Source organism: Rhopalosiphum padi, chromosome 2 (assembly GCF_020882245.1).
Source record: "Rhopalosiphum padi isolate XX-2018 chromosome 2, ASM2088224v1, whole genome shotgun sequence".
Taxonomy (NCBI): domain Eukaryota; kingdom Metazoa; phylum Arthropoda; class Insecta; order Hemiptera; family Aphididae; genus Rhopalosiphum; species Rhopalosiphum padi.
The window spans coordinates 28,741,486-28,762,439 of NC_083598.1; the positions used below are offsets into that span (position 1 = coordinate 28,741,486).

Sequence of the window (20,954 nt, forward strand, 5' to 3'; positions counted from 1 at the left end):
ATAACAACTGGGAACTTAATGTACGCATAATAGGTGGAAACCAAGATCACAAACTGATCAACCAGAAATTTGAATTGCAATCCCATTTATTTTATTGATAATTGTAAACATTTTAATTTATTTGTAAATAATAAAGATTATGTAATTGCTGTACAGTTAAACTCAGGTGACAAAAAGTCGATTGTAGTAACGATGACTGGTGAAGCACCGAAGGTTGAAACCAATATTAACTTTAATGGTTTTGGTTTGGGTTTTTAACGATTTATCTTAAATTCTTAGGTTTAGGTTTTATAAATGGTTTTTAAGCTTTTAGTTTTGGCTTCAAATTCGGTACTAAGATAATGACAACTCTAGATTTTTATCGGCCGTAACACATTTTTGAAAAATAGATTTGAAGTTCTGAATTAGATTAGATTATCTCATAAAATTGATGACTGCAGTATTTTGTGTTCTTATTACACATAGATATACTTTCTACTGATATTCTTATTTATTTATGTCCTAGAACATGATCCTTGTAATACGGGAGCTTAATTATTCGATAAGGGTTATTATATATAATTTAATAAAGAATATCCATTATAATAATTATGAATTTTATCAATATTTTTTATTGCAATAAGTATGATATTAAACGTTTAACCGAATTAGACGCTTATTTATATCGGAACAAATAATTAGAATTACTATTATACACTCAAGTAACTCTTATAAATCTTAAACTCAAAAACACTTAAACACACGCACCTTGGCACGCGTTATCGTAGCTTATTAGCTTAAGAGAACCCCTTATCAATGGCTTAAATAATTAGCTTAGTATATTAAGTACACCCATTGTCCATTTCAAATATCCCCATGTCCGTATTCCAACACAGAATACAACTACTCACCAAATTATGGTAAAATACAATAAGAGATTTCAATTTATACCTAGTTTAAACCTAATATTATGTATTATAATAATTTGTATGGAACACACATCAGTGGCGTATTTAAGAATTTTCAATTTTTGGGAGGGGCCTATTTTCTTAACACAGTAATTTATTGTACTGTTGAGAGGGATTCACCCTCCACACCACTCAACAATACACTATAATTTGTGCTTTAATTGGAAAAATAAAATATGTAATGCTGTATGACATAAAAAAATAACTTCCCATGCGATTCATTTATCAATTCAACTAACCCATTGGGGCTGCCACGTTTTTACAAACTTTTCAGCATAACTAAATACTTTAGTATTAATGTGTAGTAGATAAAATACAAAAAAATGATGTATAAAACTTTGGTGTTGAATATGTTAACATTAAAAAATGTAAAACCACAGAGTTTGCCGTTCAATATATTGCAGGCTACTCACATTCGAGATAATTCAGTTATCGTATTTTTTTGTAAAATAATGATCTACAGTCTACACTATAAAACATAATCTTTATTATTATCTATCTTATTGATTTGGATGTTATGAATTTACTCTTAATAAGTGATGATTTGTAACTTTATAAAATTTACAATATATTCGAGTTAATAAATGATAGTGCTTATGCATATATTACAATGATATAAATAATAGATAAACGTTGAACATATTTTTAAGAAATAATTTGTAAAAAACGGCACGTGATCCCTCCCTTACACTGTCAAAATAAAATATTATAGAAAATATATGTTAAAAAAAAATTAAATTATTAGAAAAACTCCGCCTCCTCTATTGTATAACCTAACCCAATCACCAATTTGAGCCGTGATTATAATATACACAAAACTGTCATAAAATGTAATAGTAATTACATTTATTTTTTAATCTATTCATGATTACTAGCTGGTTTTGGTATAATTATATTAGAATATATTCTTCGACCGTTTTATAGACAATTGCATACATCTAAAACCTAATTAGATTTTAATGTAGGGCAATTATTGGAAGTTTTAAAATTTGCATAATATAGTGAAAGAACTCATTGTCGTATTGTGTTTGTAGATATGTCTGAAATTAATTCATCACTCCCAAAATGTAATGGATCGATAAGACTTAACAACGACACGGGTCATTTACATTTTTAGAAAATCTAAAAGTCACGTTAGGTCACAATGCAAAAAAATAACCATTTCAAAGTTCATTATAATTTATTTTTAATTATACCTATACGTAAAGATTTTGTAATAATTAATCAAAATTTATAGATAATATAATATACTTATGGTTATCTATAAACCTTAATCATAATCACAATATTTAAAATTTAAATAGGTATAGGTGCCTACTACTTATTACTAGAAATTAAAATGATAATAATATACATAATTTGTGGTAACTGGTAATTGAATAATAATAATGATATTACCTATATATATTTTTTTTTGTAATCACGTAAAAATATAATATACGATCGTATTCATCAAATGCCAATGTGGAGAGTACGAATCCCGTTGACCCTCCCTCAACGTATATATACTACTGACACAAACACAGAATAATATACGGTGTCACGATTCAATCACAGTTTGTCAGTATCACTCGTCGACCATTACTCATTAGTGTATACATAATATGCATGTAATTTATATTTTATATAATATTGTACTCAATCATTACATGTATATTTCTGTCATAGTTAACTTAAAAAATGAAATGAAACACAACCAAAACACTTAATCACACATTTTACGATCAAAATGTTTGAAATACAATATATAAGAGGTATATGCCACGGGCCACTATTATAATACGTACCTATGTTATCGCCTTATTTTACTCGCCCACATCCACCTCTATATCCTGTGTAAGCATCAGACACTTGAGGTACTTGTACGTTATATTATAGTTATATAGTGAACTATACATACAATGGATTATTCTATATGATATGATAAGAATATAACTATTGAATTCGGATTTGGACCGGCGACTAAAGTTGTCACACTTGGTACCTACCCACCTCGTTATCTATTGACAGCCGTACACCAAATGTACATAACGGTGTACTTGCAATGTATGTTATTATATTATAAACATTTGTATTACACAATTTTATATTGAAAAGCGAGGAAACAAATTCTATTGAGTACATATTTGTCTATATACTCGTAAAATTGTGACATATCACTCGTATTGGTGAGTGCTTAACGACGCTTCGTCCCCGTAAATTTTAAACTAATGACCATTTTATCCAAAAATTTCATTGGTCAGCTCTGTTAACTTAATATGCAGAGGTACGATATCACACGTTTATTGTTTCATAACTGTTATTTTTAAACCTAATGTGTAATGACCATAATAATATTAATACGCTGGCGCTTTAAAGTCACGAGACCTTATGAGTTATGATGAGTTATAATCATCATGATATTATATCTCAGTACAATAAAACCATGAAGATAGGACGTCAAACGGTTGTAAAAATATTTAATATTATTTAAGGTCAAAAACACTTTTATTACATCAAAACAAATACACAATTATTTTCTGCGATCCATTTCTATTTGAAGTTAAAATTTTATAATATTTTCGGCAAAAAATAAACTATCCTACCGTAATACTAATAGAGTCAAATAAATTACGCCAATATAGTAATATCAAAACATATATCATAAAATATTACTTTTAATTATATAGGCTGGAAGAATTCTTCCGTTTTGGAATTGTTTTTCATGGTAATCGGTAAAAAAGACCAAAGAAAAAATAACATGGAAAAAACCAAAAGAAAAAAGAACCGGGAGAAAAATAATTTTTAAAAATGTTAAATATATTAATTGATTAAAAAAATTAAAAAATGATTACTTACAAAGTTACACACATTTATATGACCCTCATGTACACACATAGAAATTGTATAAAAATAATTATCCTCCCAAAAAAATGTATAGGTATTAAATTATATTATTATTAATTGTTCATCAATTATGATATAATAATTTTATAAGCGTAATAAATATATAAATATAGAATATAAAAAAATTTAGCATGTTGCTGGTAACATTTGTTAAATTGGTCATAAAAAACTCTAAAATATTTATATTATAATGTACATTGTTGTAATAAAAATGTATTTTACTCTATAGTCTATAATCTATATTATACTAAGTTAATATATTGTATTTAATATATAAATATGTATACTTGGTAAGTACCTACTACCTATGTAAAGATAAAGAATTAAAGACTCATTTTTATATTTTTTCACATAATTTTTGAAAAGAAACATATTTTTTATAATTCGATATTTTTAAAAATTATATTAAATATTATACATATTTTTTGAAGAGATTAGATACAGATTGTTTTTAAGAAGTTAAATATAGACAATTTCTATGTGTGTGCAATGTACATACGTGTCATGTAAATGTGTGCGTAGTAAGTGATAATTTTTTAATTTTCATAATCAATTAATATATTTTTATAAATTGTTCTTCTTTCTTTTGTTCTTTTTTTCCGTGTTATTTTTCACCTTGATCTTTTTTCCGGGATTCGTTTGTTATATACAATGATAAATCTATCATTGAATTCAAATTTAACATACCCATTACTGGCATTACTACAGTGATTCACGATTCACTTGCCATCTAATAAACAGCAGGTGGTACCCAATTGCCCACCTTTTTTATTTTAATGATTCTTTAATACTTGATTTTCGTTTGTTGATTATTATTATAACAATTGTTGTACATTATTTAAATATTCATTAAATCATTATTTATTTTTAATTAAATACCTACATATTATGTATAATGTTATAATATAATAATATAATATAATATTTTAAAGGTTAAAAAAACATATTTATCCAATCACTTCTATTAAAAATGATAAATGTATAATATTGTATTCGAGAGTTTTTTTTTACCGAGTTACTTACTCAAGGGAGTTTTCCTAGTAATATTTATTCCACAATATTCATAATATTATATTATAATTATTCATTACTTTTCTTTTAATCATTCATCACTATATAACACAATTGTTCTAATAATTTATCTATGTGTAACTATGTGTATGCATTGTTTATTGTTTGTTTTAATAGTTTACAGATATAATATATAGTATATACATTTATAAAAGTTAAATACAAACATAACATCTCTTCAAAAGATTATGTATAAGAAATGTACTATATTGTTGATAGAATTTTATATATTATTATCTATGGTCATAATTTGGATTCAGATAAAATTAATTACTGAATTGGGCTATTTACGTTTGTCTGTGAATATGTAAAAATAGAAATGCTTTTAGATAATTTAGCATAATGTTGTGTTCAATAAAATTAGGAAATTTGAGGGATTTTTTACTTTTATTACGTTCAAAATACCAATAACTACATCTAATATGTTATCAGAAACCAACATTGATGTTGATGTTTGATGCGAATTTTCTTCAATAAACCCAGTGACAGACAAGAAAAAATAAAATAATACTCACCACTCACGTATATTAAGCTAATACACTCCTCGCTCCGTTCAGAATCTAGTACTAAATTTTATGATAGGTACCTATATCACTAACAATCTTATAATTGAAAATCTTTTTTGAAATAAATGTTTGGACTATGAATTAATAAAAAAAATAAATAGATATGTTTACACTTTACTCATTTATTGCAAAAAAAAAAAATGATTTGTAAATACATTAATAGTTTTTTTTTTTATAAACATAAGTACATAATAATATTAAATGTATAGGTATTAGGTATATACACAATAGTGTCTATAATACAGCACGATAAAATAAATTTAAATCTGTAGTGATTACATTGTTAACTATACTATTCTAGCTTTCATTGTTTACCATTTTAATACTCATAAAATCCTATGTAGGTAATTTTTATGACTTTTATGACTGAAGTGCTCAATTAAATATATGAAGTACCCCCATAAACATATATATAAATGCTTGTCTTCTTTAATTGATTAGTTATACTATAATAATGGACATATTTACACCATTAATTTTAATTTCCGTAGTGCTCGTGTAGATTTTTATATCGTACGTTTTCTGTCAATTGGCATCAGTAATTAAATTTAATTGGAAGTGCCAAAATATACATTTGACGTTATTTTTATTTTTATCCTAATTATTAACATCAATTTATTGGCCAACTCGTCCTAGAAAAAAATCAGCATTATGATCATCAGGTAAGTTCATATTGATTGATTTTAGGCTTTGGTTGACATAGTTGTAAAGATATAATGAGATCGGTAATATATTTTTATCAAATTAAATTATAGTAAACAACAAAAATCTCTAATTACTATTATTTGGTTATTTAATAAATAAATAATTTATTTTCGGTGTTTATGATGAATATATATTTTAAGACGTCGTCTATAATCGTGTATATTATGATCATTTTTCAAACTTCAAATAGATAAATTATGTTAACGTCATATAATATAAGCAAATTTATATTGCATTTATTTTATTTTACTTTTAAATAGTAGGGGTACGAACTTATCAAATTAATAAATTACCTATAACTTGATGATATGTAATAACTATCATACAAATTATAAAAGGATATTATGTGTACAGTATATAATTATAGCAAATAATTTCATAAATCATATAAATCTTTTAAAAACAATTTATAGCACGATTTCACTTGCAAAATAACTTTTATGCCATTAAAGTAAAATTATGTTTGTTCATATTATAAGCACTAGTATAATTTCCAAATTAAATAAAAATAATTAAAAATTCAAATTTATCAATAAAATTTTTTTCATAATCAACACTTTAATATAAGATAATTATTAAAATAAAAAATTGTTTTTATAATGTTATTTTTTCTGATTATTATTATTTTAAAATATAATTTTTTATTCGAGATAATATATCTACATTCATTTCTACTACTCAGTGTTGTATACATTTAATAAGTTTTATTGCTCTTATTGACTTAAAAAAATGTATTTTTATTGATATTTTTTCTTCAGTAGATAAACGGATTAAGCAAATATAATATGAATAAATATAAATATTATTTTATTAAATTGTATTATTTTACACAGTACACAATATATCAGATAAAATAATAGTATTTCGATCTGCAATAGGTTAGATTATTAAAGTAACGTTTTCAATAACTCATAATATTTATTCTCGCTGTACGAATTTTATTTATTTTTTACTAACAGGATTAATACATAATTCTTAGACGAATATTAATGTTTATTTTAACTTCGATTTTATACAATAAACTCCACGTGATTACATACATAATTTAAGTATAACGTAAGCAGCTACTATAGGAATATTTATGTTGCCTCAATAACCATTTTTTTAAATAAAATAATGATTATGCCTACATATTAAATTAATAAAAGATATGAACTTTAATTTTAAGGAACATAATATAGGAACGTGAAATTATCCTAATTCCTAACTAAATACACATTGCTATTATTTCATAGTCTTAAAGTCTTTTTTAATTTATATTATTGTTTTGACAAACTTGTTGACGAAAAAACGAGTTAGTAAAAATCACATTATGCCCAGCTCAAAAACATGTCTATGTTAAAAATCTGATGAATTAATAATATGAGATTAATATATGTTTGCGTGTTTTAAAGAATTTTTTTTTAAAGAAATGATCAAAAAAAATTTAACAATGTAATTTCCTATACATGTTATGTAACGATATTGTGTTTTTATTTTAGATTACCTTCAAAACGATGCAGCCTTCTTATTGGTCTAGTGGCATTATTGACTACCACAGTGTTGTCTCTATTCATATATTGGCAATTATACGTCAAAAACGAAATTCAGGACCCTGAATTCCCCCAGCCACCGTCAAGTTTGCCAATGGGAGTGTACAGCAAGGTCGGCGTTGTATCTAATGGTGGACCCTGCTCACAGATCGGAGTGTAATTTACATTTTATTAAATGTTTAAATACGACTTTCTACCAAATAACACTATTATCGAAATTCAGTATTAGGATAAACACACCAGTTGGTCATTTTGCAATCTTAATAACAATAAACTATATAATTATTAAATCGTGATATTTCAAATTTTAGATGACCAAATAAAATAAGAAAAACGAATAAATAACAATATTTTGTGCGTATAAATATAATCTTCTTGAAGACACAAATCTTCATAATACGTATATATTATGTAGCGAAATCCCGGACATTTTTTTCCAAACCGTTTTTCGACTTAACTAACATATTTGTAGTGTTTCGATTTCATAAAATATATTCAATGTTTTTTTCGTTATTGAAATAGGGATGTGATGTCAAAAGGTGGAAATGCAATAGACGCAGCTATAGCTACTTTGTTATGCGATGGTGCGGTTTGTCCACAACAGATGGGTATTGGTGGCGGGTTTATAATGAGCATTTACAACGCAACGACCAAAAAAGTAATGACAATCAATGCACGTGAAACAGCTCCGGCTGCAGCAGATACATACATGTTTGTAAATGAACCGACAAAATCTATGTACGGTATGTATCCTTAATAGACAATATTATAGCTGATACGATATTAAGATTATAAATTATTTAGCCAGGTCATGCCAAGTATACAATATATCACACTTATTATACCTATATACGTGCAGACCGGCTGCAGTTATATTATATTATAATATTAAGACTATTCGAGTGATAAAATAAATAAATATTGAAACGTAATTATATAAACGTTTACGAAAATGCTGATACTTTTTATTAGCAAATTGTAATATTATTTAAATGCACTTTTAATTTTACTTACACTTTAAATATACCTACCTAATTTTACCTAACCTACCTTTATCTTATCGTTTTAACGATTACTACTTACCTAGATTTTGACTTTTACAACCGTTTTAAGTAGGCATATGTAATCGAATATTTTATTACGATCATGTCTTAAGATACCTAAATACACTTGACAAATTGTTCTCAAATCCTTTATAAATATCGATCATATATATACCCGTATTTTAAATTTAACTAAATTAAGTTGCAGTAAAATAATAAATGAAATAGTTTATAAATAATTAAAAAGTTATAAAATATGTTAATTATTTTTTTAATTTTTAAAATTTAGGAGGAAAAGCGGTTGCAATTCCAGGGGCCCTTAAAGGCTACTCGACGATATATAACTTATATGGTGGTGGAGTAGAATGGGAAACGTTGTTTGATCCAACCATAAAACTATGCGAAGAGGGTATAACGATCAGTGATCATTTGGAGTATAGCTTAAAATTTGACGAAGATTTGGTTAAAAATGATACAATGCTCAGGTATAATATGATTATATTGCATATACGGTTATTTTTTAATAAATTATTAGTTAATGTACTTTATATTAAAACTTTTTTTTTCTATTAAATCAATGTTTGCAAACTTACAATAAAGTATTTTTGTTTTTGATACGTTTAAAACCTTTTTTATTTAAGATTGAACTCTTCACTTGAAATGTATTCATTAATATCAGTTGTTCATAAATTATGTAAAACTTAATAAAATAGACTGTTGGTTATTTTTATATAGAAACATTTTTTTCGACGAAAACAGTGGATCCATGAAGACGGCAGGGGAAACATATAAGTTACCGAAGTTAGCAGAAACTATGAAAATCTTAGCAAAAGAAGGTGTAAAAGCCATATATAACGGATCGTTAACATCTAAAATAGTTCACGATTTAAGAAAAGCTGATGGAATTATCACGAAACAAGACTTAGCAGATTATAAGTAAGTGTACAAATTAACTTGAATTTAATAACTGTCTGTTTTGTTGTGGTATTTTATTTTATATAGAGACTCAAAAATTAGTCTGAAAGCGTATCCTATCAACCAAAACATAAAATTAATTTTAAACTTATTATTTTCAGGGTTGAAATCGAAGAAGCTTTTTCAGTGAATTTAACAAGTGGGCATACAATACATTTAGGGCCACCACCTGGTTCTGGTATAATATTAGCTTATATCCTCCGTATATTAGACGGCATTCTACCGGCTCCTGATGTTGGCTTAGACGAACATCGGTTGGTAGAAGCTTTTAAATTTGGGTATGGTGAACGATCGCACTTAGGAGACCATCAATTCATTAACGTATCACAAGTATGTGGTTATGCAACAGTATATAATTGTATAATAAAATAAATATAACAATACTTAATTGATTCTTCTTATTTTTTAGATTTACAATAAAGTAAAGTCGGATAGTTACATCGAGAGTATAAGAAATAAGATTCTTGATGATTTTACGTCGTTAGATCCGAGATACTATGGAGGTGATTTTTATACTCCAGAAGACCATGGGACAGCCAACATAGTTGTAACCGATTCAATGGGAAACACTGTCGTATGTACCAGTACAATAAATACATTGTAAGTACCTATTAATTTATGCATAAAAAAAATGTATTCCCGTTAGACATTTTGCATATTAATTATTGACATGTCAAATTTATTTCATATTAGTTTTGGAAGTGGTTTCGTGTCACCGAGCACTGGCATCATTTTTAACAATCAAATGAACGATTTTTCTACTCCTGGACTAATAAATTTTTACGGGATTCCATCATCACCAGCCAATTACATAAAACCTGGAAAACGGCCAATGTCTTCTATGTGTCCGACTGTATTTACCGACAGAAATGGTGACTTTGTTCTCGGAGCGGGAGCAGCTGGAGGATCAAAAATCACTCTTACTACAGCATACGTAAGATTTATATTTCCATAAAATATAGTTAAATTGTATTTATTTTTTTTTATTACGATTTGTATAATAAAAATATTGACCTTTTTGTATTTCAATTTCCATTGGGTATCATTACAATTGTTTATTAAAAATATTTGTTTGGACTAAAGTTTCCTAAAATTACATTAACTGTATTTATTAACATTTTACTTATCTACGCTATCGTATTGATAGAGTTTTGCATTTAAAATATTTAGTTCAATTGGAACTGATATATTATTGTGAAAATTTTCAAACGTATACACTTAATAATATTTAAAATATACATAATTAACCATAGTCATAAAACTTATGACAAATTATTTAATAGACTCTATGAAAATAATAACTTTTTTTTCTAGATGGCTGCCCATAAATTATGGTATAATAATACGCTGAAAGAAGTATTGGACAAACCTAGAATTTACCATCAACTTGTACCTATGGAAATTCGATATGAATATCGAACGACAAAGGTAAAATCAAAATATAATATAAGTAGCATATTATTTTACAAAAGATTATTAGATTAAAATTTACTATTATAATTTTTAGAATGTTGTACAAAAACTTAAAGAAATTGGTCATCCAGTGACTAGAATGCATTATATCCAAGGTTCAGCAGCATCGGCTATTAGCATATCTCCTTCAGGAATGATCGAAGCTATGACAGATTTTCGACGGCCGGGAAATACATCGGGATATTAATATGATTATGTACATTAATTGATTATTTTCAATATTTTTTTATTTATTCTAAAAGTTAATAAGTTTAATCTCAAACATTAATTATTCAAATTTATACAGGATATGTGATCTAAAATATTTATTAATCTTATATAATAAAATATTATATATAATGTACTTATTTTCTATGAAAATATTAAAATAAAATTATATTATGAAATATAAACTAATATAATATTATATAAATAATAAACATTGTTTACTTGATTATAGTGTATAAATACCTCTAATTTATCTCCAATATTAATAGTTACTACTACTAAAACTCTAAAAAATATTACTATTAATTCTAATCAAATAATCGATATTTGATATATTTTCGTTTAATTGTTTGGAATAGCCAATGATTTTTTTATCCCTACAAGCACAAATCATTTAACTAAATTGTCAGCGCCTAATTACATGTTTTTCTCTACATAATTGTAGATAATCAATTCATATTCATTAATGGGACTAAAAACTAGACAAATGCATTATATTTTATTTAATAATGATATTTATATTCATCCATTTTAAAAACGGGATACATAATATATTGATTGAATTTTTTATATCAAAAACCATAACATGAAAATATAGATACTTTATTAGGTATATCACTAATATAGACTGAATACTGATAGACAGTCTCCTCGGTAGACATAACAGTCTAGAATAATCGGATGCGGGTAATTTCTTAAAATCATTTACTTTTCGATCTCCACTATTCGAATTTTCGGCAATTATTAATTATTTTCTTACACAGTAATACAATTTAGAACATAAACCTGTGGGATGAGATCTCGAAAACAACTTCTACCTCAACGCCCACGTTCATCCTCGCTCAATTTGATACTTATGAGACATGTGTATTCATTGTCGACCATATAGAGGTATATAGACTTTTGATCACAGTTGTTACTGTGTATTGAATTTTATTTTCGTTAGTAATAATAGTTTCGATATATGTAGTACACTAATTATAATATAAAAATTTAATTGTGACGTATAATAATAAGAATATCACGTCATATAGTTAAATACACGTTATGCCTTTTATGGAATTTTTATTAAATAGTTTTGATTTACCTACAATTTTTTGGGAATATGATATACTTATATATTATACTCATAATTTACTATATGATGCACATATTTTATTAGCCATTTTGGTTATTCTTATTTATAATTATATAATTATAATTATATTTTAATGTATGTCTACGTTGCCTCATACTCCCATAATATTCATAGATATTATAAACATTTAAAATAATTAGTTTTTATATCTCACTGCAATAATAAGTGTATGATAACTACGTAACATATGCTAATAAAATAAATATAACAATCATATCAGTAGGTCAAAGATTATGCCAATGCCATGGTATAGACGATATAGTACATCTACCATATTGCATATCTTCATAGACCCACCAACAGTGTCCTTTCAGGGTAATATTCAAGATATTTATTTTATATTTATAAAAAAAAAATAATGCTTGGTCTTTAAAAAATATTTTAAAAATTATGAATTATTTATTTAAAAACAAAGTTCTTATGTTATTAAGTACATAAATAGCTACTTTATTTCATACAACAACATTATTGCAGATTATAATTATAGTCTACAGTACAGGTAAAATGTAACTATATATATATATCTATTTAACTTAATAGTTTCACAGTATTGGCCTTTTCATAAATGAAAACTCTTTAAACATTTTTGAAGACAAATATTATAGACTATTATAGTTTGAGTACATGTTTTAAAGGTTTAAAATTAAAATAAAAGATAAACGACGGATGAAACATTATAAAATAAGAGATAAAAAAAGTATTCTCTTTAACATTCAAAACTTACGTAATGAAATTTAGACAAAACAATAATTTAAAAAAACGCGAAATTTAAAATGCATCTCTTCGATTGAACACTTTCATAGTTTCATGTTTGTCTTTTCCTTATGTATAGAAGCTAAATAAGAACTATTTGTAACACAGTAAATAGTAATATTTACTAAATACTATTCTTTAACCAATTTTTAATTTATAAAAAGTACTAGTATAATATTATAAAAATTATATCAAAAAAGTCCTTCAATCTTAAATAATATTGTTTCTGGTAGAAAATTGGATAAAAATGTTTATCTATTTATAGACATTTTATTAGTTGTTTTTATGCCGATATTTTTTTTTTTAATGCAATTAAGATTTTTCATTTCCTCATATATATACTTATATTAATTATATTTTATTTTTTAACAGAAATTTAAAAATAACTCAAATTCATATTATGCACAAATTTTTTTTAGATGCATTTAAAGTTAATATTTTGATAAAATTTAATATTTAAAAAATAAATTATTATTTTAATTATTTTTTTCTATGTATGATGCAATTTTCAAAATATTTATCTATGAAACTATGTTATTAAAGTAAATTATACCACTAGTATATTTACACAGTTCTAAGGTACATCGGTATTACGGTATTAACTTGTAAGTTGATAACAATAATAACTTATTTATAAATAATATATTCGATGTTTTTGGCAAATAATATAAATAGGCAATTAAATTACTTATAAGTTATAATAAATAATAATAATTTAAATAAATTAAAAATACCCTTAGAAATAGAGTCTGACATACCAATTACGTCTAGAACCGTTTTTTGCGTGCTATGATTATGTGTAAAATTATTACTTTTATAGTTCTAGTCTTCATTATCTATACCGTTTTAAATTTTAATACCTATCACATAATAAACGAATGTAAGTTTTATGACACACAAGTGAATAATTAAATCTAAAGTGTATTACACAAACCAAATCATATACGTATTTAATGTATATAACAATTTTATATTTTATTGGTTTATTATAAAATGATAATAAAAAAAAAAATTAGTTGCGTATTCAGTTTATATTTGTTTGCGCTGATGGTAATACGTATATTACATATAAAGTACTCCGACGAATGGTCATAATAATACAATAAATTTAACAACACTAATTGTTTTTTAGCATTTGGAAAAAAACTTGGAAGACAAAGATCACTTTGCAGACAACATGGCTATTTGCAGGTACGACCAACTTATTCAAAATGTGTATATCTTATAATCTCACATTATCACCATCTACTATTGTTTGGTACCTACGTACCTACAATACAATTTTAAATGTATGTGTTACGTTTATAATGAAAATATTATTTAACATTGTGAATGTATATCTTACTTAAACAAAATAAAACCCTTATTAGATTCAGCTATTGACGGAAAAACAAATGTTTAATTAATTTCTGTTAATTCAGTGAATTTCGTTTTAATTATAATCAAACGATTTTATACTTTAAAAAAAATCACTTTACTTTACTTTTTATGGTATTAATAAAAACTGTAGATATAAAAACATATTTGCAAATTTCATGATATTATTAAAGTTTGGGTCGATTTTCGTCAATAGAAATTATTTTAACACGTGTTCCGAATAATTTCAATAATATAACCACAGTTTATGACTCAAGCGGAACGTTAATACTATTATTTTTTTTTCAGATTACAATCGAATCGTTGCCTTATTCTACTAGCACTATCGATATTGATCGCTATAGTTTCTCTTTTGGTCGTAATCTCACAACGTGACGTCGTCAATGAAATCCCAGACCCGGAATTCGAATTGCCCCCGTCGAGTATGCCGATGGGCTTGTACAACAAAGTCGGAGTAGTGTCAAACGGTGGACCGTGCGCACAGATCGGAGTGTAATATAATATATTGAGATTACCTAACGTGTTACTTATTAGCGCAGTGTTTTCAACCGTATTGGACACGCGAATCATAAACTGTATTAATTATGCTTTACACATTTCGGAGAAAAAAACTAATAAATAAATATTATCTTATATTTTGTAAGAAAAGTTAAATAGTTAATCAATTTTGTACTATTATGGAATTACTATTTAATAAAATAGTACATTTTTACGATAATATATTATATAATTATTTTTTTGTTAATAACTAAAAGTATATAACGACCCAATTATAAAGCTCTTTTGACTTAATCGCGAGTCGCGACCAATCGGTTGAAAACCACTGTATTTCATATTTTTATCGTTTTCAATAATATTATAAACATTCATTTATTTTTTTTTTTTTTACAATTAAAACAATTATATACCCATATTTTACATTTAAATTATTTAACAATTATTATAGTTGATAAATGTTAAAATGCATATAATACCTAATAAATTATGTCATTACTTTATTATTTTTAACACTTAAAATTTAACAGTAAATCGTCCCCAAAACAATTTTATCAATTTCAGGTTTAAACTCTAATTCTAACAATAATATTATAAACTATTTGAATATTTCAACTATAAAACTGTTTTTGCATAATATAATGATTTATTATTCTTTAAATTTATCTGAAACCATTATTTTGTAAAAGGGACGTGATGACGAAAGGTGGAAATGCCGTTGATGCTGCTATAGCTACGATGATATGTGACGGTGCTCTATGTCCTCAATTTAAGGGTTTGGGTGGAGGATTTTTAATGAGTATATACAACGCCACAACCAAAAAAGTGATGTCAATCGATGCCCGCGAAACAGCACCATCAGCGGCAACTGATTCCATGTTTGTAGAAGAACCTAAACTTGCTGTACACGGTATATACATCATAAACACGAAAAAAATATTTGTATGCAATATATATATATTAAAATAGATATTATCGACAATCAATATCAAAATAAATATTGCACATATTAATTTTTATTCGTTATTAAATTTAAGTGAATAACGTTTCTAAAATAAATGGAAAAACTATATTACATTAAATATACTTAAATATATTTTTATTTAGGTGATCTTATGCATTTTTAATTTAAAAATATATAGGTGGTTTGGCGGTTGCTATTCCGGGAGAACTTAAAGGCTATTTTACCGTTCATAATTTATACGGTGGTAATGTTTCATGGGCATCACTATTTGAACCAACTATAAAGTTATGTGAGGAAGGCATGCTAATCAGCAAACGTCTAGAGATAAGTTTAAAAAATGAAGAAGAATTGATCAAAAATGACCCAATGCTCAGGTACAATTAAATCCAAAATTATTTGTATACATATATATATTACTTTCTAAAAAATCAATGAAACAATTTATCAGACCATAAAATATGTATGGTCTTTTAATCAATAGTCATAATTTTATAAGTTGTAAAATACTTAAATAACATTAAATTAACTTTCACCAAGAAAAATAAAATTAAAGACATAATAAACAGATATCAGCTATTAGCCAGAGACCTCACTATCATCTTCTTTTTTGCAGTCGAAGTCTGAGCTTTCTGAAATTGTATATTCTTCGACGAATTAAACAGATATGGCGATATTTATTAATGTTTCATTACCGCTTGATATAATTATTCAGAAAAGCAATAAATTTATTTTTATTTTTTAATAATAAACACATACGTAATAAAATATATTATTAAACAATTGCGAAAAATTGTTTCTTAGAAAAGCTTTTTTCAATGAAAACACTGGACATGTAAAAATAGCCGGGGAAATGTACACGTTACCTAAGTTAGCAGAAACTATGAAAGTCATAGCAACAGAAGGTGGTGATGTCTTTTACAATGGTTCGTTAGCGAAAAAACTAATAGAAGACTTAAAAAAGGTAAATGGGATAATCACAGAAGAAGATTTAGCTAACTATAAGTGAGTATATTATGTCTTTATAAACTTCGCGCCTGATTAATTTCGGTTTGTGCAATTATTTTTTAGAATTAAAAACAGTTGATATGTAAGTTAGTTGTATATATTTTCAATTAAATTAATTATATGTATTTTTAGCGAAATAAAAAGTTCAACACTATTTCAATATTAAACGAATAGATTCCATTTGTTAATTGTGTGTAACAATTAACAGACTAAACGAAAGTAAACATTTTCAGAGTCGAAATCGAAGAATCTTTTTCTGTTAACTTAAAAAGCGGGCATACAATACACGCGGGGCCGCCACCTGGTTCTGGCATGATATTAGCCTACATACTCCGTGTGTTGGACGGTTTGTTACCAGCGCCCAACGCAGGCTTGGACGCTCATCGGTTGGTAGAGGCTTTCAAATTTGGTTACGGCGAGAGAACCCATTTAGGAGATCATAAATTTGTAAACGTGTCTCGGGTATGTTTTATCGATCTGATATACGCATTAACCAAAAAAGGTTAACGTTTAGTGTTTAAGAATGTTTAAATATTTATATTTATCATAGATTTACGATAAAGTGAAATCGGATAGTTACATGGATAAAATACGTAGTAAAATATCCGATAATTTCACTTCGTCAGATCCTAAATACTACGGAGCTGATTTTGATATGCCAGAAAATCACGGAACTGCCAATATGGTCGTGATCGATTCGATGGGAAACGCCGTCATAAGTACTAGTACAATAAACACATAGTGAGCATCGTCGATTTATGAATATTTATAATTTTTCCATAAATGTTTACTGTCTTAACGGATCAATTTTTATTTTATTTAAGCTTTGGTTCCGGTTTCACCTCTCCTAGTACCGGTATTCTTTTGAATAATGAAATGGACGATTTTTCAACTCCGGGAGCCGTCAACTATTACGGTATTCCGTCTTCGCCGGCAAATTACATAGAACCGGGCAAACGACCGATGTCTTCAATGTGTCCAACTATAATCACAGATAAAAATGGTGATTTCGTTCTCGCGGCAGGAGCGGCTGGAGGTTCGAAAATCACTCTTGCAACCGCCTACGTAAGATTACTCACCTCGAATTTTAACATTCATGTGGTTTTAAATTTTTTCAATACCTACTATGAATACCCGTCGCGTCCATCTCAACTTAATCCCCTTAGATTCCTCATATTCTATGTATATTATTTTTAATATTATGAGCACCTTAAAACATTATTAAATAGTTTTTTTTCTCCTAAATTAAAACTACATTAATTACCACTATTATCTACAATAAGGTAATACCTTTATAGTTTTATTGATATTTGATTTTATTTGTGTATAGCTGTTAAGCTATTTTGCTCCAACATACTTATATAGATAAATATATTTTGTATAGAAACTTGTAATACAATCACGTGCAGCTAGGATTTAATTTCCTATGTAACTTTAATTTGAACATACTAAATTGTATAAGGCTGTAGAAAATTAATTCATGATTAAATTAAAAATGTCCTCCTAAACTCATAACTTAGACATACCTATAAAAATCTTAACTTAATACTTTTATAGAGTGTACTTTTTATATTACGAACGTCATTAAAATACTATTAGTAACACTTATTACAGTTCAAAGTCTTTTTAAATTTATTTATTTTAATCCAAATTGCTTTTCTATAAGTTTAAATATCACTTGTCTTTAGTTTTTAATATTGTTTATCTCAAAATGTAAATATATTTATTTAATATAATGATGTATTGTAAATGATGCATTCGTATTGAGACCAAAAGTGTCAGAGTGATTGAACGAATGTGATAAACCAAGTGTATTATGCTATTAAATATTAAAACAAATCAATTAAATAATAACCTTCTCTATTAAATAGATTATGTGAGATATTAATTTATTTTTATTTTAAGGTGTCCGCCCTTAAATTATGGTATAATAAGACACTGAAAGAAGCTATAGACAAACCAAGAATTTTTCACCAACTTGTTCCTATGCAAATTCAGTATGAATACGGAACGACTAGAGTAATATTAGAATATAACTATCTTACAAAATATTATGCTACTAATATTATTTACGTTGTTTTATCGTTTAGGATGTAATACAAAAACTTAAAGATATTGGCCATCTAGTGACCCGATTACCAAATACCGGATTCTCAGCAGCAACAGCTATCTCCAAATCAATTTTCGGAACGATAGAAGCTATGCCAGATTTTAGACGACCAGGAAATTCATCTGGATATTAAAACCGTTTTATGTATTATTTTTTTAAAACGTGTACATTATTGTATAATATTTGTAGGTAATATCAACATTTAACAATTTAAAATAGTGTTTATTAACTGATTGGCTAATTAAATATAATCCAATAAATAATTTGAAACTTTGAAAGTCAGAAAACTAGTTGGTAATATGAGTAATGAATAATAATAAATTTAGTTTTATGCATAATGTAATTTAATGTATTAACCTATAACAATATGATTTTTAATATAATTTCTAATAGTTTCTAATTACATTTTCCTATTTTTGTATCATCGCAATAATTATATTTATTAACGTAAATAACTCTCTTTTTTCTTAAATGTTGAGCATTATTTAAAAGTATTATCTTTAATTTCTATGAATAATAATTGTACACCGCTATTTGTCTATGTGACTTAATGGCCTTACACTAGTATACTTGTATGGTGTTGAATTATTAATCAAACGCTTAATTTTGAATTTAGGTACACTGTGCGGTATTTGTGACAAATTTACGAAATTGTTTTTCGTTTATAAAATAAAGTTGTGTAGTGCATTTTTATAAATCATATTTTAATTTTTAATTTTTCAAAGATAATAATAAAAGCACATTTACATATTATGACATAATATTAGATTAATTAAATCAATACTTGAGACTTATAATAATGACAAATCTTATCGATAATTATTTCTATGTTATCTTTATCGTACTATAATATTGTATGTGACCTTTTATCTATATTATCTATTTATTTTCGACCTTTGTATTAAATAACCTATATTTTCATATTTTTTAATTCAATGGTAAATTTAATGCCAAGGTGGTTGCCCCAAATCAATGATTAATTTTTACAAAATATTAAATTATAACAGTGTAGTGCGATAATAGTCTTTTGTCAAACCCATTCAACATTATTGTTGTCGTATTTATATTATACCAAAAATAAACATTTTAAACGGCGCTTTGTATAGGCAATTTAGGGGCGTATTATTTATAATCATAATCATAATCATATAATATATTATTATAATATTATATATTTATATATATTGACTATTGATCTTAAAAATATTAGGAATTATAACCTTTAAAAAAAATTCTTTTAAATGTTGGTGATATCATTATATTATAATTACATTTCAATAAAAATTAAATATTTGACTTTAGTGTATACACATAGGTTGTAGTAATCCGTTTTTAATACAATATGATGGTATTGAAGGTGATGAACGATAATGGTAAATAATAAATTGAAAACTGATAGGTTTGAATTAAAATTGTTCAAGTTTAAAACATATCTAATGATATTATATATAATAAAAAATATTTTCCCAATCTCCCTCCCTTAACTCTTAATACTGAAAATAGTTTTGTAATATTTTAGTTCAACAAAAACTATGTAGAAAAATATTGATCCATAACACTATAAATATAGTCATAGGCTCGTAGCATCTCAAAAAAGTTTAAGACTGTATAGTTATGTACGAAATTATTTTAAATTACTACATAATAAATAAGTTTATAACATTAGAATGCTATTAGAATAGCTAGCAATATTAAATATTTTCATTT

The 20,954-nt window shown here is 25.9% G+C and overlaps 2 protein-coding genes across 2 annotated transcripts; both read left to right on the plus strand.

The window, feature by feature from the left end:
• Positions 1-5,925: 5,925 nt before the first annotated feature.
• On the plus strand, positions 5,926-11,541 carry LOC132922585 (scoloptoxin SSD14-like). The gene is made up of 10 exons (XM_060986166.1): positions 5,926-6,132; positions 7,657-7,863; positions 8,230-8,450; positions 9,040-9,235; positions 9,486-9,686; positions 9,827-10,055; positions 10,135-10,325; positions 10,419-10,659; positions 11,040-11,153; positions 11,233-11,541. The coding sequence occupies exons 1-10, from the start codon at positions 6,122-6,124 to the stop codon at positions 11,383-11,385; spliced, it is 1,764 nt and encodes a 587-aa protein (XP_060842149.1). The 5' UTR covers positions 5,926-6,121; the 3' UTR covers positions 11,386-11,541.
• Positions 11,542-12,899: 1,358 nt separating this feature from the next.
• On the plus strand, positions 12,900-20,008 carry LOC132922122 (scoloptoxin SSD14-like). Its single transcript, XM_060985469.1, has 11 exons — positions 12,900-13,042; positions 14,429-14,487; positions 14,962-15,165; positions 15,858-16,078; positions 16,311-16,506; positions 16,934-17,134; positions 17,371-17,599; positions 17,688-17,878; positions 17,962-18,202; positions 19,043-19,156; positions 19,228-20,008. The coding sequence occupies exons 2-11, from the start codon at positions 14,474-14,476 to the stop codon at positions 19,378-19,380; spliced, it is 1,764 nt and encodes a 587-aa protein (XP_060841452.1). The 5' UTR covers positions 12,900-13,042; positions 14,429-14,473; the 3' UTR covers positions 19,381-20,008.
• The last annotated feature ends 946 nt before the right edge of the window (positions 20,009-20,954 follow it).

Bases quoted from the DNA above. Each gene is read 5' to 3' on its own strand.
- LOC132922585 (XM_060986166.1), top strand. The intron at 10,056-10,134 runs GTATGTGGTTAT...CTTATTTTTTAG, and splicing joins AATTCATTAACGTATCACAA to ATTTACAATAAAGTAAAGTC. The intron at 10,660-11,039 runs GTAAGATTTATA...TTTTTTTTCTAG, and splicing joins TCACTCTTACTACAGCATAC to ATGGCTGCCCATAAATTATG.
- LOC132922122 (XM_060985469.1), top strand. The intron at 15,166-15,857 runs GTAATATAATAT...ATTTTGTAAAAG, and splicing joins CCGTGCGCACAGATCGGAGT to GGACGTGATGACGAAAGGTG. The intron at 16,079-16,310 runs GTATATACATCA...AAAAATATATAG, and splicing joins ACCTAAACTTGCTGTACACG to GTGGTTTGGCGGTTGCTATT.